At 39.3% G+C, this 25,094-nt stretch overlaps 1 protein-coding gene and 1 pseudogene across 6 annotated transcripts in view; both read right to left on the bottom strand.

Moving 5' to 3' along the window:
* Positions 1–25,094, bottom strand: part of SNX13 (sorting nexin 13) — a 106,494-nt gene that overhangs the window by 48,425 nt on the left and 32,975 nt on the right. For 4 of the 6 annotated variants that reach the window (XM_058678320.1, XM_036493665.2, XM_004582465.4 and 1 more), the window contains 7 exons: positions 22,037–22,149; positions 17,493–17,595; positions 14,147–14,236; positions 12,109–12,230; positions 2,270–2,391; positions 2,078–2,179; positions 873–961 (listed from right to left, as the gene is read on the bottom strand). In XM_058678320.1, coding sequence (XP_058534303.1) covers positions 873–961; positions 2,078–2,179; positions 2,270–2,391; positions 12,109–12,230; positions 14,147–14,236; positions 17,493–17,595; positions 22,037–22,149 — 741 coding nt within the window. Of the gene's footprint in view, positions 1–872; positions 962–2,077; positions 2,180–2,269; positions 2,392–12,108; positions 12,231–14,146; positions 14,237–17,492; positions 17,596–22,036; positions 22,150–25,094 lie in introns of those variants that run through there. The other 2 variants (XM_058678323.1, XM_058678322.1) reach the window with 2 other exon arrangements.
* LOC118758195 (U6 spliceosomal RNA) lies at positions 17,867–17,980 on the bottom strand (annotated as a pseudogene).

Here is a 25,094-nt window from a genome sequence, read left to right as displayed (position 1 = left end):
AGTAAAAGGGTATCCTCTGACTTAGTACCTGCTGTGTATCAGGTACTGTGGTAACTGCTACACATATAAGGGTGATCCACACAAATATGGCTTTTGTATCAAGTATAGAAACAAAAGCCTAATAATCACCTTTAAAAATAGTAAATGCTACGAAGGGAAACAACTGGGTACCAACCACAGTGAATGACAGGAGACTGTGAGCAGGTGGGTCTAGGAGGCATCTCTGACAGCAAGTGAGACTTCAATGCTGAGTACTATTTAGGTAAAATGAAAAAAGATCATTCCTGCCAGAGGAAAAAAGTATATGAGATAGCCTTGCTGCAGGAAAGAAAAAGCCATTTTGGGGAGGAAATAAAAGCCAGGATCCTCATCCTAGTAACTGCTGAAAAGATCGAATGCTTAACCAAACTTCAGTCATGCTGCTTGCGCACTCTTCCCACCGAGGCCTGGGCGTGAGGACCTCCTGTCTGTCCATCACTGCACTGCAGCTTTAGCAGGAACACCCTCGAGATGCTTTAACTGCAATCTGCAGACTCTGACTCCAGAGCAAATCCCCCACCCGCCGTCCTCAGTGTGCTGGCCCGTCACCCTGTCTGGCCGGCCTTCAGCCAGAATCTCAGTAGGTCTATATAACCAGAGCTCCCCCTGACGCCGACCTCCTGGTCATTCTCCAGCCACAGATCCTCAACCTGTTCCTTGGCTACAACCCTCCATTTTTCCTAGTGTTTGGAATAAAGTACACTGAAGACTCCACTGCCTTTGGGGTCTAGAATAATTTTTAAGAATGTAACATGGTCCGTTGACTAAAACTTTGGAACACTACTGTTTCATTTTATCTTTGCATCCTCCCCTCTTTGTAAGTTTAAGCTTACCCTGACAAAGTATCGCATGATCTTGTTCTGGAAGTCTCCAGGAGGTAGCAGCAAGTACAGTAAGACTTCACACAAATCCCTTAGGAATCCTAAACAAAAGTTACAGCATCAATGGTAGGAAATACAAAGCATCCACTGCTGATCACCTAAGACAAGTAACAACGAGCAGCTTCCTGACGACACTGTCTTACAACCTGAGAAGCTGGTACACGTCAGTGCCCATCCAATATGGGCATTTCTTCAAATACTACATACTGAATAACAAACTAGATTTTTTTATTCTGCTCCATTTTAACTAGTTTTAAATTTCCCCAAAACAGTTTTCAATGTACTATGTATTTTAAGCTTCTAACACCAATTACCTTTGTATGTGTAAGCAATTTGTACATGCAAAAACACACATGTAATTCTTTCAAAAGAAGCCCGTACTACCTGAACAGATATCAACAGGAAAAAGAGAGCATGCTCTTCGAGTACTTATGATTATGTACATATTTAATCACACATAAAAGTAATATAAACATATACAGTACATATAATTATATGTGGTATATGTATCTACTTCCTGTATTTAGTGATTTCCTATCATTGCTAATGAACAGGCAAGTAAAAACTGAATGGTACAATAAATGTAAAAGGGAAATAGAAAAAGGAGAATTAAATAGAGGAAAATTTTAATTTAATAAATATATTCAAAACCGAAAAACCAATTTCCACAACTAGAAGCTGTTCCTATGCTGAAGCTTTCTGAAAATATAACTAGATAATCCTCCTAAGATTAAGTCATTTGTAAACACTGAAGAGAATCTTCAACTAATCTGTCTGGTCTACCTTCCCACAAAGAAAGGATGACTCCGCTCAAAACCATAAATTTAATTATACCATTAAAAATTATTTTCAAGTAACAGATGTGCTATTAAAGAAGAAATTAGAACTTCAAGGAGAAAATACTTAAAAATCTTAAAATATAAAGTTGCAGATATGAAATGTTGGTGCTTGCTGAAATTCCAAAGACAGGTTAATGTTTAAAGATGACCTTAGTAAGGAAAAAAGATCTAGGAACTATCTTTAAGAGCCAACAAATCAAATAAATACTGACTTTACTCTGCTACCTGTCCTATGAACTAATATCACCCTTCCATTTGTTCTGTTAACTTGTCTCTAGTTAGCTACTATTCTCTAAAGAGCAGTCTGAAAAAGAAAACCTTCTTCATCCTTGGGAGAAGTGCACACGAGGTCACGGCAAACATCCTTCTCCATTTCCACTTCAACTTCAAAGAAGGTTTCTACAAGGTCTTCTGCTGTACCTGGACAGAGAGGCACAATTTGAGACATGCAAAATGATAAACAGAATCAGACTTAGCAATCTAAATTTTCACAGAGAACAAAATCATTACCTTTTACTTGATCATCTTTCTCTGTTACTTTCTGTTGAGCCTTTCTGAATACTCGAAGGTGTGTGCCAAAATCATCCACAAGGCGTGTGGTAAAATAAGGCTGCCAGTCGATTTCTTTTGACCTTACAGAAAACACATTACATCAAGCATTGTATAAATATTAAAAACACAATCTTATTTTACCAGGAAACAACAAAGCACATGATTAGGAACACTGCAAATTTATACTGATTATGTGCAATATTTTATTTTATAATATCCAAAGTCCATAAAATACATATTTTACTGTCTATAACAGTATTATCTGAAGAATATATACAAGAATACATGCAAAAACCGCATATCTAAACCCCAGATTAGGAACATAAATCTCATAATTAAATCTGAGGTGGGTCAGACAATAACTATAATTGATCTCTCAGCTCAGACGAAAGAAAACAAAGGGGTGCGGAATGTCTCTGACTTGATGTTAATATTTCAGGCATTTCTCGGTTTCTTCTGAAGCCTTTCTGAGAATTCTTCACATTCTTCTCTTTAGTTACACAACCCGAGCTCTACGCCAAATACATCTGCTATGAGTGGACTGAGTTTTTGTTTGCACGTACTGGACTTCAGAAGATAACCATCATGAAATGATGTAGTTAATGAGTGATGTAGGTATCACATATATAAACTGCTAGAATACCTAGAAAAACGGTTATCTCTAGTTTTATAATATTATCTAGCATTCTATATCAAAAACAAGATTTCTTCAAAAGCACAGCTAACTCAATATACTAATGAAACAAAAAACACAACAGATAATATAAAAAGCAATGCTATCTCTCTCCTTGAATTCAGTGAATATTTGATATTTTGAAATAAAGATTTTTTTTCAAAGCTGGTTTTCTTTCTTTTTTTTAAAAAAAAAGCACTAAACTTAATTCACTCTTTTATGAACATGCCAAGTAAATAAAAGACAAGGAGTCCATTTATTAAGATGCTGGGCAATGGAGAAACCCTACCCCATAGTTCTTCGCAATAATTACCCATACATGAATAACTGAAAAGCTAGTGAAGGAGTTTGGTTTTGGCAGTAACCACCAAGAGAGCTGAAGCCACTGAGAAAATAACACAATGACTGTTTTCAAAAAACACACATTTGTACTATTTTTTTCTTTTAGAGATACAACTACAGTGTGTTACATACATGACAGGAAAGAAAGAAACTCTAAAATACACACACAGAGAAACAAAGGAATCTCTTGAGTTGAGGTTCCCAGCTGTTCCACTTCTGACGGGTAACAGCCCATGGCGAGAGCCCTCAGCTACCCATGGTAAGAGAACCAGATGGAACTCCTGGCTCCTCGCTTCACTCCTGCACAGCCATCTGGAAAGTGAACCGGCAAATTGAAGAGATCTCTTTCTTTCTCTTATTACTGGTCACTATCTCACTTAATCTATAAAGATTCACTCTAACAAATTTAGAAGAAAACAATACGTAATATTTCAAGTTATCTCTCTTCTGTAACATACCATAACTTCATTTACTGACATTCTGAAATAATGTTTACCAACTTTGGAAGACATTTTGAACTCATTTCAAATGTGTTATAGATGATTATAGAAATTTAGAACGAATGAAACCATATACCAATGCAAATATATAAAGGTACTTTTAAAGTTTTTTTAGATGCAGAAATATGCTGGACATAGAATATCCTTGCACTTGACACTTTCCACCAACTGCGTGCAAACTGATGATATATCTCAACACACACTTTTTTAGATTAGAAAGAATAACAGTACAATGTTTTTCATTTATAAATTACACTATACTTATGTTTCCTAATAATATCTGCCTTAATAAACTTAAAAACCTTTTTATAGCGTTTAAGTGTTTTCTTGAATTATGGTATATGACAAATATGTAAAAAATGGAATGTGTGAATTTCAAAAACATCACTCAGTTATAAACATCACACCCTCCTCCCACTGTACCCACTACTTAGCTCTTTGTAATTAGTTATCATTAAAGCATGTTCGTGCAGAGCTTCTATGTCATCTACTCCCCCATTATTCCTATTCTAGTGAAAACATGAGTTATTACACAATGCATGCTATAACACTTTCATTTTATTTTTAGTTATAGGTTATCTCCTGAATAAAAAAAAACAGAAAATTAACATTAAAAACTTATAAATAAAAATAAAAATAAAATTTAAAAAATTAAATTAAATTAAAAAAAAAAAAAAGAAAACTTCATACTGATCAAAAGACTGAGTGACATGATCAATCCTAACCGGAAACACAAAGTTTATAGTAGGTCACTGAAGATTAGATAGCTCAACAGCATGATCTGAACAAAGACAATTAACAATGGATGCAAAAGAACAAACGAGTTTTAATTAAAGCATGAAACCAAAGCTTGTTTGCAATAACATCTACTTGTCTGAACCCAGCTTTTGCCAGGTCAGCATCTCTACCTCCAAAGTTACCATGATATTACCTCCAGGTCTCCCACATCCACTCATATCCCTTCCACTCTGTGGTCCACATAGCAGCAGAGTAACCGTTTTAAATCTCTGAGACAGGCTTGGACACAGTGGTTAGGATGCTGCTTGGGATACCCACAGCCCAGTACTGGAGAGTCAGGGTCTGAGTCCCAGCTGTTTCCTACTCCAGCGTCCTGCCAATTTGCACCCTGACTCAGCAATGGTTCAAACTGTTGGGTCCCTGAACCTATTGTGGGAGATACAGATAGATGAAAAATCAGGCCTTTTGGGAAGTAAATTCAGAACAGAAAAATCTCCCTTCTCCCCCTCCCTGCCTTTCAGATAAAAATGTATGTACAAAAAGAGCTTTCAAAATCCTTCAAAACATCCCCATTATTCTTACAACTAAACATTCTCAGATTGTGCATATACATGCTCTTATTTATTATTTAGTTCATCCTCTTCCCCTTTGTTCTATAAACCCAGAGGCTTTCCTTTTATTTTTCCAATCAAATATGTTCCTTCTGATCTCAACGCTCTGAACAAAATATTCCTTATATTGTCTGCTTGCTCATATTGCAAATATTTCCCTTCATCACATCAACATGACAAATCCCATTTATGTTTTGGAGTTCATCCAGAATTTAAATCCTACATGCCATCATCCATATTCCCCCAGGACAGGCCTGGTCTACAACTATTCATTTCAGTAGCACCAAGCATTTCACTTTTTATAGCAGTTGCAACCTATCTTTGATTCATTCACTTTAGGATAGAACATGGGAACAGGAAGGACAGGCATTAACAAAAATCATGTTACTAGCTGAACCTTGATGCTACAGGTGTAAGTAAGCAGACTGCTGTACAGAAACTTAGGACAACAACTGCCAATTCAAGGTCAGCCAGGAGAGTTTCACTACAGGGGTAAAGAAGTAACATTTCAAAAATCAGTTTGAAATGTTGTCAGAGACCACACACAAAAAGACAAACTATTAATTATATGTTGCACTTTGAAAGGGTTTATCAAAGAGACTATGCTTAAATTTTAATGCATTGGTAGCATTTACACGGGAGAATGTAGGACGCAGGAACTAAGAAAGGGAGATGTGTGTATTTGTGTACATTCACACACACAGTGGCCATCATGTGGGCCGGCCTCACTGGAGAAGACAGCGACTGCTGCTTAGCAAAGGCATCTTCACATTTACAGAATATTTTTTTTTTGAAAAGGTGACTTATGTTAAAACAAACAGTAAAAGCTCCTCTTCCCATAGAAATCTTATAATGCTATGTTCCAATACATATTTATCACTGAAATGACTGAGATTTCATCATGAAAAACTAATGACAAAATTTCTCCAGAATCCACTGGTTGCTATGGTCCACCTTAGAGTTTCCATCTGCCCAGATATTCACTGCCAACATTTGGCTGGAGTAGTTGATCAATTTGTTCTGTCCTCCGTCCTCTACCAAGGTACCAGGTGTTCTCTGGAGGCTCCAATATACTGCCACACCTTCCATGTGCACCTGGATATGCTGTCCACAGCTCTGTCTGAGCCACTGAAGAGGACCAGCTCCGATACATTCACTCCACAGTCAGACCATGGAACCTGCAATTCTCTCCAGGGTTGGGTTCTGAGTCTAGCGCTTCCGTTGGCAGGGAATCGCCAAAGAATCCTCATCTGAAGCCATCCCAGACCTAATTCTTGTGTGTATTTGTCAATACAGGGTCCGGCACAGTTCACACAAAAATTAGTGTATGCATACGCTGGTAGTTGTAATTACTGCCTCAGTTCTGTTTCCAGTCCCGTTTTTTATGCAAGCCAAAGCATGTTGGGAGTGCAGCCTGATCCTGTCCACCACATACTCAGCCTTCACGCAAACAAATGGGAGCTGCAGCCTCGTCCGAATGACCCACAATAACCCCCACCAGGCCCAGTCCTTAGCCTGGTTCACGTGCTTGCCAGTATGTACAGCTGACGGGTCCCGTCTGTCCCAAATCCCATTTGGCTCTTGTACATGTCAATGGGCATTGATGCTCAGATCATCCCAACCAGTCCCACTATCCAGTCCACACTGGTGCCAGAGGGTGCCACCATCTATCTAGTCACGCCTGTGCCTAACAGAATTTTCCCCCCATGCCAGCATCTGCAGCAAAGTCCAACCCACCCATACCCACTGTGGCTTATGCATGCACCAGAAAGTACAGTCAGGCCAACCTGGCTTTTCCCTGATCCAGCTTACATGCAGGCCATCAGATGTTGCGGCCCTGCCTGGCCTGGTCTGCCCCCATCCCAGCTCTCATTCTCACCAGTGGGAGTAGTGACCCAGTGGGGGGGGGCTCCCGTAGTCCCCCCACTGGGTTCAACCCTATACCCCCTGGGTTCACATGTGCTGGTTGGGTGCTGCAGTCTAGTCTGGCACAGCCTGCCTCACCTCATCATTTACCAGTGGGTGTTGTACCCTGGCTAGGCCCAGCCTACCCCCAATTCCAGCTCATGCTGGTAGAGCCTAGCCCAGCCCAGCCAGCCCCCAGTCCCGGCTCTAATGTGAATTGGCTGGTATTGAATTCCAACCCGGCCTGACCCATACTGCATTCTAGCACTCGGATCTGCCAGCAGGTGATATGAACTGACCCAGCCTGGCCTGCCCCTGACCTGCGCCAAGTGTATGCCAGTGGATATTGTATTTTGGCATGGTGTAGGCTGCTTCCTATCTTGGTTCTTGCACTCACCTGCAGGCAGCGTGTCCCGACAGAGGAGTTACCTAAGCTCCTCCGTCAGAATCTCTGCCAATGCCAGATATCACACACACCGGTGGGCAGATGGAGACTCTAAGGTGGAGCATAGCAGCCAGAGGATTCTGGAGAGATTTCATCAAGATTGGAGTGGCGGGAATGACAGAATTCAGGACTGGTGAGCTATCAAAACCTCTTGAGAACTTCACAGCACTGTAAATTTCAATTTTTGTTCCTGTTGTTGATTTTGTATTGTGGCTTTTCATTTAAGGGGATGTATAATAACTGTGTAATGGAGATTATTATATCCAGATGTGAGGATACAATGCACTATGCAGATTTACTTCCAGACAAAGATGAACTCTCAATGAAACTGTTTACTATATCTTGAAACTAGGATACTGGATTCTCTGCCATTATCTATGCCTGCAATAACGGACATATGACTGTGTATGAAGAACTATACTATAGTAATAATAAATATAGGGGTATTCAGTGGATAGAAGGGGACTGGGGTGGGAGTAAGGGAAATCCCAAGGCCTATGGAACTGTATCATAAAATGATAATAATAATAATTTTAAAAATTGTAAACAAAAAAAGCAATGACAAAAAACACTTGAAGTAACATATTGTGTACATGCACACTCGTACAAAAAGGCTTTTTAAAACTTGCATTAAGATCAGTATTTTTAAAAGCACATAAAATCATGACATACATTAATCTTCTGTATAAGGCAATTTTCCTAGGTAGATTTTGATAAGACCTTGAGAGAAGGAAAACAATTTTAGCCCACTGGGCTTCTAACCTACCAATTCAGACTTTGAGCAGGTCTGTGAAAGAAAAATTCCTGTTCTTCCTGCAAGCCACTGACTCAGATATTAACTCCCACTTATAAGTCACTAAAAACAAGAATATACTCTTTAAAACTCAAAATCCTTCACCTAATTCCATCCTCCAAGAGTCCTTGAAAGACTATTCTGTCACAATGTCAAAAGCTCAACCTGAAACTAAACTTGGGCAAAATGGTCCAGGCACAGAATCACACGTCTGATAGAAAATCCTATTCATAACCCCACTCCAACCTCAAAATACTCACCAATAGCACACATTACCAAAACCACCCCTCTGGAGCACCTGTCTATCCCATCTGGCTATCTACCTTAAATGCCCAAGTTACCAGTATTAATTATTTCACATATATTCCTGAACTTATTTACACTTTCTACTAGTTTATATCATAATCTCCAGTAAATAGGGAATTCCTTAATAGGTGCTAAATTAGCAACCACAAGGATATAACTCTCATGGCTCTGTGATTACAAATCAGCCTGTCCTTCCCGTAGCTGTCTCCACTGTGCTGTGTTGTATGGAAAAGATCACTATTACGGGGCCTCTTTTCACACTTTCTCAGCCCGTGCCTTCACTGTGATAGCTAACCATGCAAAGGTGGGAGAACAAACCCATCGTAAACTTTAGAAACAGTAGATTCAGGGCCCAGGGAAGTGGCCTAACAGCTAAAGTCCTCACCTTGAACGTGCCAGGATCCCATTTGGGTGCTGGTTCTAATCCCAGCAGCCCCACTTCCCATCCAGCTCCCTGCTTGTAGCCTGGGAAAGCAGTCAAGGACAGCCCAAAGCCTTGGGACCCTGCACCTGCGTGGGAGACCTGGCGGAAGTTCCTGGCCTGGCTCCTGGACTCAGATCAGTGCAGCACCGGTCGCTGTGGTCACTTGGGGAGTGAATGAATGGTGGAATATCTTCCTCTCTGTCTCTCCTCCTCTCTGCATATCTGATTTTGCAATAAAAATAAATAAATCTTAAAAAACAAACCAAAAAAGAAATAGTAGATGCACCCCACTAGAGATTACTGTGTGCATTCTATAAATACCAGCAATAGTTTGACTTTGAATGATACAAACGTTTTCATCAAGATACGTAAATCTCTCAGATTTTAAGCCCAATATCCTTTGTGCCTGCACATTAATATAGAATATAAAGCTTTAAGTAAATGTCATTATCAATACTACACTAAGTAAAACAATAGAGCACTTTAATCCCAAAGTAAATTAAATCTTACAGCAATCCACACACTTCAAAAACAATTCCAAGGGCAGGCATTGTGACCAGCATTTGAAATGCCAGCATCCCAGAACAAAGCACTGAGTCCCTGCTGATGCACCTGGGAAAGCAATAGAAGATAGACCCAATAGCTACGCCCTGCCAGCCTTGTTAGAGAACTCCAGCGAGTTCCAGGCTCCCGGTTTCAGCCCAGACCAGTCCTGACCACCGAGGCACGTCTGAGGAGTTAAATCAGTGGATCAAACACATTCTTTATCTTTTTCACTTACTCACTCCATCTTTCACAAAAGTAAATAAATCTTAAGTAGAGGAAAAAAAGAGAAATAAAAATAATATCCCCCAGAATTATTACAAATACAGGGTGTTGTACCGTAATGGAGTTCACAATGGTCTGGAAGGAAGCATGATAAAACACAAATTAATCATTATTTTATTTAGGTGGTATCTAATTGCTTTTCTATACTGTCATAAACATGAGAACAAATGTCCTTCTGAGTAGTGCCAACTTCGAAAGTTCAAAAATGGCAAAGAACATAACATGGTGGCCAGCACTGTGGTGCAGCTGGCCAAGACACCACCTCCAACACCGGTGCCAGTTCATGCCGTGGAGGCACTTCTGATCCAGCTCTCTTGCTAACGTGCCTAGGAAACCAGAAGACCCAAGTACTAAGCTTCCTGGCACCCATGTGGAAGACACGGATGGAACTACAGGCTCCTAGCTTTGGTCTGGACCTGCCTTGACCACTGTGGCCCTTTTTGGGGGTGGGGAGTGAACCAGTGCATGGAAAATCTCTCTGTATGTTTCTCTCTGACTGCCTTCCAAGTAGCTGAATCTTTTCGAAACACAAATATATATATATATATATATATATATATATATATATATAAAATAGTAAAAAAAAAAAAACACTTTGTAGTTGTAAATATAATAACAATGATGACAGCAAAGTTGACATTTAGTGAATATTTACCATCTGCCAAATGACCAAGGCACCGTAAGTCACAGAAGTTGCCTTAAATACCTTTTACTGGTTCACCACCTCACAAAATATGTCACTCCTACCACCTCGTTTGTCTCTTATACCTGGGGTTTACAACAAGTTCAAGAGAAATCTTTTCAGATCTTACTGAAAGCTACCTTATGTTGTGGTATCTTATTTGAAGGGGGAAAAAAATGTGTGTTATCAAGGGTTCATCTAAAGCTCCAGCTTAAATCACATCCATAAAAAAGAACAATCCAAGAGTTCTCAAGAAAATTCTGTTTCCCCAGAATGCTAAGGGATTAACTGCCACCTATGGTAAAGTTGGCACTCAGGAGTGCTCGCTCATGCATCAGAGTACCCTCAGTTACCTGATGAGGAATGCTGCACCCATGCCAAGCAGAGCAGCTACTGAGTATTAAAGCACTAAGCTCAAACCCAGCAGTTCAGAACATCTCTATCTTCTCCCCATTTTCTCCTCAAAATTTAATACTTGGTTTAAAACACACACTAACGGCTTCTCAAACTCGACAAATTAGTAAGCACTCCAGAATCCAGTGGTCCTAAATCCTTTCTGAGTTCACACGTCCCTTAAAATATTAAATCTGTGAAAATACTCAACAGGCAAAAGAAAAAAATTTTGAATTCATTTTTCTGTTTGTGGACTTCTGTTCACAAAGTCCTGGATGAGATTATCTGGAAGGACAGGGGAAGTAAGCCATTCCGGGGAGGGTAGAACCAACAACTACAGGGCCTTCCAGTGCCGGAAGCTTTATCTGATGGCAGTTTGTGCCCTTCTTCTTCAAATCAGCCTCTACGGTAGCTATTACCAGCTTGCGTTAGCTTGTCAAAAGACCAGATAAGTGTCCAATGGAGGCAACCAGGTTTTTACCATAATCATCCCAATATTAAGTTTGAGAGCAGATATTACAAAAATGGAAAATAAAAAACCACGACATTCAAGTGAGACGGTGACAAAGATATCAAACTCAAGAAAATCACTGCATCGAAGGGACGAGAAGATGGGAGACAAAGGCAGATCATCTTGATGGTGAGTTAGCCAATGGGGCATGAAGAGTTAACATGCTGCTAAAAAAATCCTATGTCCCCATCACAGGCTCTCACTCCTGGATAACGTATGAACCATCCTGTCCATGACAAAGCAGGTATCTGCATACAATCAGAGAGCTCCAAAGTCTCACAATTTTCGAAAACTGCCACATGTTATTTTTATTTTGCTACAGTAATAGCAACTTTGTTTTAATCAGTCTGGCTGGTATAAAAGATTCAAAATAAAAGAGAGTATCTGGGGAAGCAGAATGGAAGTGTTATCAGTAAGTGGAAGTGAAACACTGGAAAGACACCTGACTCAGTCCACACAGATGAACACCTGGCATATAGAGAACAGGGTCCAACCACCAGAAACACTCTGTGAAGACCCTCAAGGCTGGAGCAATTTAAAGGGTAACAAGGATCGTAGCAAAAACCTACAGTTCCACTCAGCTCTTACACTCCCACCACTACCCAGTTATTTTTCCCACTGGCATAAACAACACAAGACTCCTTACCTAGTAGCAAACTGAACGATGGCATTCTGAAGAGTCTGTCTAATTTCAAGAAGAAAAGATTCATCATCACTTAGTGTATAATACCAATACTGAACATAGTCCCTCAAAGAAAACTGGATAACCTGTAACACAAACATTGGGAGAAAATTCAGCTCTTTAGCATTTAAAATCTTAACAATGGCAAACTAAAAATAATTGATCATCTATCAATTTAGGTTTCCTATTTGTACGTTATTTTGTAGTAGCGAATATCTGCCTTCACTAGAAAAGCACAATCTGGCTCCAGTGCGACAGCTCAATGCCTAGATTTTTCCCTCGCGAGTATCAGATCCCACATGGATCCCAGTTTGTGTCCCGGCTGCTCCACTTGCCATCCAGCCCCCTGCGTGAGGCCTGGGAAAGCAGTTGAGGATGGATCAAAGCCTTGGGATCCTACACCCACGTGGGAGATTGGAAGAAGCTCCGCATTCGTGCCTTTGAAATGGCCCAGCTCCGGCTGCTGCGGCCGTTTGAAGAGTAAACCAGCAGCTGGACGATCTTTCTGTTTCTCCTTCTCTGTGTAAATCTGATCTGCCTTTCTAATAAAAATAAATAAATCTTTTTTTTAAAAAAGCATCAATCTGACAAAAATAATTTCAAAAAACTTTTTAGTATCCCAATTCATCTACTATCCACAATTTAAAGAAACCGTAATGGTTGGTGAGACGACACAGCAAGGAGATGCTCCTCCAGCGGTGCTGGTGGGCTACACAACCAGCTCAATTCCAGCTGCTGCAGCCACGGGGCAGAAAAACATCAGAGAAAATCCACCTCTTTCTCTCTGGGCGTCTATCTCTGTCTCTCCATAAACCTGCCTTTCCAATAAGAATAAAATAAACGTTAAAAAGGAAAAAAAACATTTTTTAAAAGCTTATTTATTTTTATTGGAAAGGAAGATTTACAAAGAGAAGGAGAGAGAGAGACAAAGACCTTCCATCCGCTGACGGACTCCCCAAGTGGCCACAACAGCCAAAGCCAAACTTATCCAAGGCCAGGAACCAGGAACTTCCTCCAGGTCTCCCACGCGGGTGCAGGGTCCCAAGGCTTTGGGCTGTCCTCAACTGCTTTCCCAGGCCACAAACAGGAAGCTGGATGGGAAGTGGAACAGCTGTGACACAAACCAGTGCCCATATATGAATCAGCTTATGCAAGGCAAGGATTTAGCCACTAGGCTATCACGCTGGGCCCAAAAGCAAAAAAATCTTAAAAAAAAATATTAAAACAGTACATATGGCAAAGTCCCAGCCATACAAATAGAGATGACCCATTCACATTCAAGTAAAGATAGGGTTTGCAGAAAAAGAATACCTGTTGGTGCTAATGAGTCTAAATTAGTTCAACAGACTGAGATGCAAAATAATGCTGATGGGGACAGTAATCCACATTTTTTAAAGACTGCAACATCAAATCTACTGCTATCAAATTATAAAAATCAAATGATTCACTTAATTCTATTAGTATCATTGATGCCATCAAAAAGCACAATACAACTCAAAATATAAACTGAAAATTAGATAACCCAAATACGTGCTCATCTAGAAGACAATCTTGAGATTTTTAAAGTACACTGAATTTATAAACATCATATAATCAAATAACTATCAGTGAAAAACACTGAGGATAATGCATTTGCCTAATTCTTTTCTTTTTTTTTAGTGAAACAAGTGATTTCCATTTTTAAATAGTAAAGCTAACAAAAAAGTCAATCACCAAATAAGCCTATCATCATCAGTGACAATTTAACTATCAAATTATTAGAAACACTATCAAGTCATCATAGACTTTTTTCTAAATGCAAATTCAAAGGGCTTTCACAGTAAATGAACCACTTCACTTGTAAAGAGCTTAAATAATCAGCACCTGTGAGCACAGAAATCAGATGGCATCATCAAGATCCAATATGTCATTAATGTAGCTTAAAGGTTTTTCTCCATATTTTCAAAACAAGTGACACTAGCACACAATATATGAGAAGCAAACACCACATACTAAAACTCACTTGCTGGAGAGGTTCATCAATTATATTGGCACCCGTCAATCTTCTATCAATCTTAATAGTTCTGGCTTCCCGTTTCATTTCTTCTAAGCACTTAAAGGAAATCAAAATATTTTACTGAGCGGTCTCAATTCTAACCTCTCCAAAACACTTCAAAGTGAATATTCATCACAACTTCCCTTCATTATCCTCAAGCCAATGAAAAACCTTGTTTCTTGCTATTCTAACATAAATAAACCACCCACCCACTACTTCTTAACAAAATTCGACACTGAGAAAAAGAACCTCGATTCCTCCTCAATTTTAAGTCAGAAAACATGATTTCAAATGTTGTCAACTAAAAATGTGCAAGTTATATGGCTGTTATATTTCAATAACACTTTTAAATAAAATTAACATGTTAATTGAATTTAATTACTGTCTTCATCTGACACTCTTCTTTCCTCTACCTCCTTCCCAGCAAACACAGCACACCAGCTGCCAAAATAACACACTTTACACTCGGTTTTATGTAAGGATGATTTCTGGATACTTAAAAAACATGTATTCCCCCATTTATTCTAGATCTTCAGAAAGAACAATGGCCTGGGAATAGGGTAAAAGGTAATCACACCTTTAAATTAAAAATAGAAACTTTGGCACAAAAATCATGGACCATACAATGTTTGGACTACATGGACTACATAACAGCGGGCTCGTAACACTGTAACAGGCCTAAGTATTCCCAGGGCTAGTGAACACACTGCTGAGAGAGACGGAACAGGAAACTGAACAAGAAAATTCACAAGAAAGGGTATAACAAGCTTTGGCAGAAGCTCAGCAACTCATTAAAAGGTTTGAAAATACAGATCCTAATATCAAAAATTCTTTGTGAATATAGAAATCTTCATGAATATAGAACTAATATAGAGTAATACTCATGGCTTATTCTGTGCTTATGAGCAAATCCATGATAACAAAAAACAAACCTAGCCAACTACAGGGCTATGGCTCTAAAGAAACGATACTTCCTTGAGCAGTTCCAAGCAGGTTCCTCCTGGATGTGTCAGAAGGCGGCAGTGCCACCGAGCATGAGACAGGTCACAGACCTGGACACTTTCCAGAAGGACAAATCACGGTGGTGCCAAACAGTGACACAGATGGGTCTCACCCTGTGCAGGCCTGTCACTGAGTTGTGTTTTAAGTCTATAATGTAAGCTTAAAATGCTAAAAAGAAAATTTAGCAGAAACTTACAGAACAAGGGTATGGAAAAAGAAAACATTTTGGTTTGGCTGTCCAATGTGTGTGTGCTGAAAGCTAAGTGCTACCTGAAGTGTCAGGAAGTCAAAAATGCTTCCAAGTTTATCAAATAAGTGACAGTGAGCTAAGAATACTTTATGATAGACAAAAACCCTATTTTCAAATGGCTGCAGTGTAAGCTAAGTGTGCAGTGGTTATGAAGCCCGCAGTCACACCCAGGAGCAATCATGGAATGGCCTTCACCACTCAGTCCCCAGCTCACCCAGGACAACTTGCAGTCCCACAAATTCCATTCATGCTAACTGTCCCATGTAACTAGACTACCTCCTTACTGTACCTTTTCTAGTTTCGGATTACAGATGTATTTAGCTTTATGTTCCAACTGCCTCTGGCATTCACTACAGGAACATTCTGCAGGTTTGCAAACAGAATCAAAAAGCTATATATCACACAGACGAGGTATGTAGCAGGCTACACTATGTAAGACTATTCCATCTCTAATAGGGCCTGGGTCTCCTGGCCCAAGCCCACGGGCCCACCTTGCAGTGGGTGCTGAATCCATGAGCCCCAGGGCCAGGGGGCCCAGTGGGACCTGAGTCTCCAGGCCCAGGTTACTGAGCCCACCCGCATGGTGGGGGCTGGGTCCACGAGTGCCAGTAGGTCCCAGGGTTGCAAGGCTGTGGGCCCAGCTGTGCAGTGAGCGCTGGTTCCAAGACCCCCATGGGTGGAGGGTCCGGTTTGGCCCAGGTTGCCTGGCTCAGGTTCATGAGTCCACCCAGAAGAACTGGTCCTCCTCAGCATAGAGGACAGAGTCTGGACAGCAGACCTTTGTGCACATGGAACATGGTAGCCCACTGGGGCCTGCATAGGGCATCTGGTACCATAGCAGAGAATGGAGAACAGAACATGTGGACAACTATTCCAGTCAAATGATGACAGCAATATCTGAGTGAATGGAGACTCTAAGGTTGACTGTGTCAGCCAATGGACACGGGAAGGGATTCCTATTCCATACATCAGCAAGATCAACAGCATTTCAGAACTATCACATCCAACTGGGCAGGACCCTCGGAGCATGTGCCACATTGTGAGTCTGGGTTGATATCGGGTGGCCTTTCCCCATTCTTGGGGACTGGGATGGGTGGGAGGCTGAGTATGGCCTATCCCCCTGTCTCCTCCCCTCCTCCCAGAAATGGGAAGAAACAGAAAGCTTGGAAACAATAATCACACCCACTTTTCCCTAACCAAGGATGCTTCCCACCTTGATCAACTATGTAAACATCATCTAAAATAAAGGAAAAAAAAAAGATATGTATCTCTTGAAAAAAAGGTGTTCAATCTATGTTAGTCCCATGATGAAGAAACTGCCTATCAGCCTATCAACAAGGTCTCGGGAGGTATCCCTGCTGTCAGAAAACACAGCATGATATGTATTTGTTTCACGTCATAGCATGAAATCAGATCTAAGTTTTCAGAATCTAGTACTGTACATCATTTACCTCTTCTGTCTCCTACAGCTTGGCACATAATGGCAAGTAAATAACTGTAAAGTTACTGCATCAACTGCAGACTACCTGTCTTCAGGAACATGAAGTCGCCCCAACTGCACAAAAACTAAAGCCATTGCAAATCTGAAGCCTACCCATTTACTTAAAGAGTCACACTTAAAGAGGAACAGAAAAACAGCAACATTCAAGCAAATAAAAATTAAGTCTGACTTATTAAAATCATAATTGTGTAACTCAGTTTCAAACTATATTTTCCAAAACAAAGAGAAAGTGTCCACTGCCCCACCCCCAGCTTCCTTGCAATTACATTCAGAATAAACTATTCACTGCCATTCTTACATATCATGCCCATGATACGTTAAAATCCCATCTTAAAAAAAGTTGGGGAAACATTCAAACATTCCAATTTCTAGATGTCAAAATCACAACTTTTGTTTCACACTAACAGTAAGAAAGTGATCATGGTGACTTTTTAAAGCCCTTCATGCGAGTACCATCACAATCAACTGAGAGTGAAACCTGCAAAGCCATACCCAGATATCACTGTCCTGTCACTGTAGAGAGCTGGATGTGACACTTCAGATCCTCTCACACTGCTTACCTTAGGAACCCCAGTCGACGTGGGAGGAAGAAACGAATGTTCACACTGCTCTAGGTGCTTCTCTGAGCTTGTTTTTCCAAACAAGAGAGTAACCACTAAACCCCTAGAAAAGAAATTTAATTATAGGTACAAAAATAAAATTCAACTATGATTTAACATCTATTTCCAAGGACATTTTTCAAATTTTATAGATGGTTCAACACTCACTGAGAAGCCAATGACTTTGCACAACAAAAACAAAAATTGACATTCTTTTGTTCAGAGCTTTAAAAAACTAGATATTTTGTGATTCGCACAATAGTGCCCTTCAAAGTTTTATCAAATCGTTTCACAAAGAACCTCATGAAGTTTCAAACTTTAAAAACAACAACAACAAAAAAATCAACCCTCCTTAATTCAGTAGGCTAGCATGTCATCCTTGCACAGGAGCCATGCTAATCTTCTCTGTATTGTTCCAGTTTTAGTATGTGTGCTGCCGAATCAAGCAGAGTCAGAAGGCAAACAGCCAATTACAGATAAGGAGCTCGAACTCTATAGCTAAATGACACAATTCTATGGTTTTTGCTAAATAATTAGTATAACTTGCTACTATAATCAATAAATATAATACATATCATATAATCAATAAAATAACCAAGGGCTACACAGGAGAAAAGATCCAAATGGTATTCCTTAAAGTTGGAGGGGCTGGTATTCCAGCAGAGCAGGTTTAAGTTTTGGTTTGTTAACACTGGTTCAAGTTCCAACTGTTTACTACCAATACAGCTTCCTGCAAAACCAGGATGGAGCTCCTGGCTCCCAACTGTTATGGCCACATGGAGAGTGACACAGAGGATATAAGAGCTCTCTCTGTCTCTATACTCTATGACACTCTTTCCAATGAATAATTAAACACACTGACAGATATTTTTAAAACTAAATACATAAAATACAGCTGGAACCAAGAAAAGAAACATAAATGCATTACCAAAACGCTGATTTTAAAATTACAGGATGGTGGTAGGGGAATCAGCATGGTGGCCTAGTGGTCTAATCCTCCACCTGTGGTGTTGGCATCCCCTATGACCACTGTTCCAATTCCAATCCAGCTTACTGCTGGCTTGGGAAGGTAGCACAGAATGGCCCAAGGCTTCGGGTCACTGTACCCAAGTGGGAGACCCAGAAAAAGCTCATGGTTCCTGCCTTCAGATTGGCCCAGTTCTGGTCATGGCAGCCATTTGGTGGAAGAACCAAACTGGCCCAGCTCTGGCCACTGCAGCCATCTGGGAGATGAACCAGTGGACAAAAGATAGATTCATTTTCTCTCTCTTTCTCTCTTTCTCACCTTCCCTTCCTCTTTCTCAGAAACTCTTACTTTAAAGTAAAACCAATAAATCTTGGAAAATCTACAAGATCAAGATAAGATAAATGCTGGGTAATAACTGCCAATGACTAAAAGTTATCAATATTGTCTGTATTAAAATTTACAAACAAACCTAAGCACTGAAATTCACTAAACTAACTTTTCTCTTACGATCTTAGAGCAATCTTACAATAATTCAGACTAGTGACAGGAATAAAACAGTGAAAATAAAAATCGACAGTCTCAACCACTGAGAGAAGACTCTCCGAGGCAGTTTTTGTGAGGACATCCACTCGCTGTTGCTCAGTACAGGCACCACAGACAGCTGGGGAGGGCGCAGCCCCTGAGTCCAGCCAGCTCCTGGGGTACACTTCGCTGAAGCCACTTGGTGACTGACGCTATGAAGACTGAAGCCGACCCTGTATTTTAGATTCACTCCCTTAGTAACCACACACAGCAAAATATTTATATGAAGTAGACACTGCATTTCTAAAAACATCTTTATTAAACAGACTGATAAAAGATTAACCTTTGCCTACAGCACAACAGTAGGAAAAGCAGGGCAGCAACAGTATGCAATTAGAAGCAGCTTGACTGATAGATCCAGCCATGAGTTTTATGTAAAAATAAATGCTACAAATGGTTACTTATACCAACAAATATACAGCAGAAAGTCATGGAATAACCATAATATAATATTCCAAAATCACTACTGCACCCACAGAAAATGAAAATTAAAAAATCCCTTAAGTTTATTTCCAAAAAATGTGTTTTTATATTAGAAAGGGATTAGCTTTGATCATAAACAAAAAAAAATTACTATCAATCTTTCCAGATGGAGAAATTGCAGATCTTAACACACTTAATTTCTGAAAACTGTTAATAAAATGTCTCTATGCATCTAAGAACACAGTTAACCAGAGAGCTAAGAAATCAGATTAAGATGTTCCTCTCAGACATTTGGGGAATACTGGGTAAGTCAGCTCTCCAGTGTCCTCTCATCTATAAAACACAGAAAACAAAAGTAACATATATGTATTTAACTTATTTTTTAAAACAGAGGATCAAAAAAAAAAATAGATTTTGATCACAGTTAATTCAGACCCTCGGAGGCTGGGATAACAGCTCCTGCCACTCACATGGCAGACCAGAACTGAATTCCCAGCTCCCAGCTTCACCTGATCTATTCCCAGCTGTTGTATGCATCTGGGGAGTGAACCAACAAAAACAAATGCTCTATTTCTCTGCCTGTCTGAAACAAAAAATTTTAGAAAGAACTTAATAAAAACACACCTAAAACTAAGAAATGACTTCTAATTATATGAAACAGAATCATTTTACTTGATAGTTAAGACTTTATTTTTGTTTTTTTATTTTGAAAGGTAGAGTTACAGAGGGCAAAAGGCAGGGAGAAAAATCTTCAACCTACTGGCTCACTCTTCAAATGTCCTCAACAGCCAGGGTTCAGCTAGGCCAGAAGCCAGGAGCCAGGACGGGGCCGGGAGCTTTACCCCATCTCTCTTGTGAGTGCAGATACATAAATACTTGGCCCATCTTCTGCTGCTCTGCCAGGACATTACCAGGAAGCTGTCTCCCTGGTACTGGAGGGCCTGGGAATCAAACCAGCATCCATATGGGATGCCAGTCCGCTGGTTTTGTTCTTAAGGCATTAATCCACACTAAATTACATTAAAAGGGGACACTAACTCTTCAAATCAAAGACAAAATGAGAAAGCTATGACTAAAGAAATTATGCTACTCACTGACCATAACTGCATCAACCTGAGATGACATCATTCTGGGACACCAGCTAACACATTCACGGAGCGGTGCTGTCTAGAACAGCATGCTGGGCCAACTTATGAAATAGGCATGAACTTGGATTTCAGACTCACCATATAACTGTTAATACTTCCCAAGAGTCTTTTAGCACTCCTAACACATTCTTCAATATTCTACCTTACCTAACAAATTTTTACAGAACACTGTCCAGATCTGGGAAATTACTACCCAGTAAATTACCAAATTCCAATCAGGAGCAGCAAATGCTCCCAAGACACTGAAGGAGACGGCTGGCCCACCCTTCTCTAACACGAGCTTTACATGAAGTAGTTCAAATTCCAGCAGAAATTGCACTCTAGTCCTTCTCTTTCCAAGCCCTCCTACCTTTGATTCAAACTACTATAAATATGCTGTAATCCTTTTCCTTCACTGGAAGAAATCTTGCCTGTTCAGTTAAATCTCCTTTTCATTCAGTACCTGTAACATAAACTACAACTTTAACACACTTTGACATAGTTGCTTAATTTAAGTCAGCTGTTCTACAGTCAGTGGGCAAGCTCCACAGAAGAGAACCAATCACCTGGCTCGTGACTGAGGGTGACGGGTGGAACAGTTATTCAGCCACCACCCTTGCAGGGTCACAGCCATTCAGGTCACTGTTTCACATGCAGTCCAACCCAGCCAGGTCAAAAAACGTCCTCTAAATGCCTGTGATCTAAACAATTTTTTAAAAGTGAACTCACAGGTGTGCATCCTACAGCTAATTATATAAACATACATACACACCCATTAATGACAAAAAATTCATTTCAGCTAACTTACTTTGGTTAAAATCTAAATAAAATTGCACCTGTTTATACATTCTCTTACCGTTTATGTCTGATATCAAATATTCTGAACATAAACATATAAAAATTATGACTGACACTTCCTTTATGAAGATTTATCAAAGAAAGAAAAACATCAGCAACATACACTAAGTAACCATGAAAACAAAACTGCAAAATTGAATATTTACTTGAATTTTCTAGGCCAACAATATAAAGAGAAATTATTAACAGTTGAATTTTAATCAATGAAACAGTATCTTCCACAATGCAAAACTTAGTATGCTATTCCAATTTAACTTTTCCTACTAATTTAATTTTAAAAATTCATCATTCAAAGAAAATTTAAGTTTTTAAAGATTCCTCATGAGTCTCATTACATGTTTTTATCTTCAGAAACTGGAATTTTATGTTTGGAGGAAACTATCCATATTTCTGTACAAATTGGTATCTTAAACCTTAGTTTTAACTTTGGTAAAAGCACTGTTTTAATACAACAGTCACAAATAAATCATACTCCCATTCTCATACCATTTGTTCTATGTTGAACACCATGACATATGAATTATGAAGTTATCATTAAGAATACTTACCCACCCACAAAGCAGAGGATATAAAATGCCAAATAAAATATTACAAAGGGTCCGAAGGTTATCAGGCAAAGGACAATGCCGAGGCTTCCCCATCCCCATATGGACAGACTAGCCTAAAAACAAGCACAAAATAAAAAGAGCTTTTTAAAATAAATAATTCACCCTATCAATGAGAAAACCATCATAAAATTTTCAGTTTTGAGTTTCGCCTCTTAAAAATTTGTACTATTGCTTCAATTGATGCCAAAATACTCAATTTTGGAAGTGCTAAGTATGTTATTAAAAATTTATCTCTAAGGAACAATATACAAATCTGTATTTATGAATAAGGAACATTAGCAACTAAGGAAAAAAAACAGTGGCCACACAAAAGGACAAGACAGCAACGAGGATGGCTGAATGGAATGCTGGCACGAGAAACCTCAGAGCACTTTTCAAAACAGTTTTACTTTATATATGCAAAAGCATATATGAAGGTTAAATAGCATGCAAAATTTTTACTTACTTAAACTCAATATTTCATTTTAAAACTTTGCCCAACACGACCACAAACATTCAATTTTTAATTAAAATATCAAAATGATTCATCTCCCTAAAAGCTGTAACATTTTCTTTTATTCAAATTGGATGAAAAACCCATACAATTACAGTTGCAAAAGTGTCAGCTCTAATTACTAAATTTTTTCAGCTCAACAAAACATCTCTAAAAATATCCATTTTTTAAGAAGTAAAAACTCTATACCATATAGGATATTATCTTATCCAGTAAAGATGCCCTTTTTGTTGAAGATAAACTGGATTTTAATGTTTTAAGGCATTGTAAACAAATAAATGTATTCCATTCAACAAATTACTACAGCCATTTGCCTTACACTGTGAGGCATATAAAGGAAGCATTTGTCTTACCAAGGCCATGAAGGAAGGTAGAGAAGAATGTCTTATAGGAATAAAACAATTGACACTAAACCAAAAGAAAATAAAAGAAAGCATTATAAGCAGCTAAACTAAACAAAACCAATGACCAAAAAACTATGGAACAGACAATAGTGCTGTGGATTATAAGAGAAAGGAGAGTTTTATTCATTCATTCACCATTTACTGTTTTCTTATGTGCAAAATGTGCTGGCAACAGCACAAGGAGCAAAACATATTTTCCAAGGACTACATAAGCATATCCTCTTTGGCTTACATACCTAATAAGAGCTGAACAAAGAACAAAGTTATTTAAAGCAAATTTACAGTCCAGAGGGGAGGAAAACAAGTCAGTCAACATGATTATATCAGACCGGGATACGAGCTATCCGGAATAATAAAGCAAGTATCTACAACTGGTCCAACAAGCTCTGAATTAAATGGCACATGAATGGAAATCTTGGACAAGATTTATTCAAGGAAAATTTATTTTTAATATTTTGTCTCCTATCCCTTGAAAACAGTCTATTCATGTTTCTTAGCAGAAATTTTTGGGCATTTCTTGTTTCTCTATCAGACTGATGCAATTCTTGTTCATTTCTAGTTTTAGCAACCTTTTTCCTTATCATAGCCATTATCATCTACCAATCAAAGGATAAGATGCCTGCTCAAGGAAGTCGGCTATGCCTTCAGGCACACCTTTCCAAATCTAGGAGGAATACCACTTGGCCACAACACTGTGACATAGAACCACACAGAAGAGCAGCAAAGCGCCTCTGACAACACCTGCTGAATACATACCCAGTAGTCAACCCACAAGCGCACACTACAAGATACCGACTAGAGGAAACACACGCTATTACCCAAGACTCATTCCAAATCTTCTTAGCTAACTTCCCCAGAAACAGCTGTCATAAATTCCCCAGAGGGCTGAATCTAGACTACAACCCACATACTTTATTCAACCTACCTTCTCCAGTGACATATTACCAAATACTAACAATGTCATTCTTTCTTTACACAGATTTATTCATGCTGGTCAGTTTCACAAAGCTAAACAACTTTTGCTTAAGGATTTATTCAGAGGTTTTAAAAATAAAACCAAGTAAAGTAACAATCTCTGGATATGAAGCAACATGCAACTGAAGGGTAACACACCAGGGGCCTGGTCTATTTTTTACTCTGGTGTTTGGTTGTTTGCTTTCAGTTGGATAAATGCCTATTTACTCATAAGTTTGAATCATATTTCTAAATTAAATTTCCCAAGACCATAGTTTATATGAGCAAGATTAATTAATTAATGCAGCAATTAATTAACAAGTGAGACTCCACAATTAATTCACTTATCATTCCAGATTCCTATGGATTTCTTATTCCTCATTGGAAAAGTGTAACAAATTTCTTCAAAAATCCATTCACCTATTCAACAAATATTTGCAAACACCTGTAATGCCCCAAGAGCTAGTGATTTAATAGTGAACCAGAGATGCATTTTAAAAAAAATTTTTTAATGTTTACTGGAAAGGCAGATTTGCAGAAAGACATTCCATCCACTAACTCATTCTTCAAGTGGCTGTAATGGCAGAGCTAAGCCTGTCTGAAACCTAGAGCCTGGAGTTTTTTTAGGGTGCTCCACACGAGTGTACGGTCCCAAAGCTTTGGGCCATTCTCCACTGCTTTCCTAGGCCACAAGCAGAGCGCTGGATAGAAGTGGAGCAGTGGGATCCTGCCAGATTCAAGGCAAGGATTTAGCCAATAGGCTATTGTGCCCGGCCCAAACACATGCATTTTTAAGTCACATCTGGGTCAACAGTACAGTGCATAAATAAGCTGTCGAGTACAAGGCTGGCATCCCACATGAGCACAGGTTCCTTTCCCACTTCCCATCTAGCTTCCTGTTAGTGTAGCTGGGAAGGCAGCAACAGATGACCCAAATGTTTGGTGCCCTGCAACCTACAGGGGAGACCTGGAGAGAGTTTCAGGTCCCTGGTTTCAGTCTGACCTACCCCTGAAAACCATCTGGGGAATGAAGCAACAAATGCAGAGTTCCTTCTACATCACCCTCTCTCTCTACCAACTGTCTCTCAAAATGAATACATCAATGTTTTTGAACAACAATCACATTTTTAAAAAAAACTGCACAATT

Source organism: Ochotona princeps, chromosome 20 (genome assembly GCF_030435755.1).
Source record: "Ochotona princeps isolate mOchPri1 chromosome 20, mOchPri1.hap1, whole genome shotgun sequence".
NCBI lineage: Eukaryota > Metazoa > Chordata > Mammalia > Lagomorpha > Ochotonidae > Ochotona > Ochotona princeps.
Note: the sequence above shows the minus strand (reverse complement) of the source record. Positions and strands in the feature narration are given on the sequence as shown.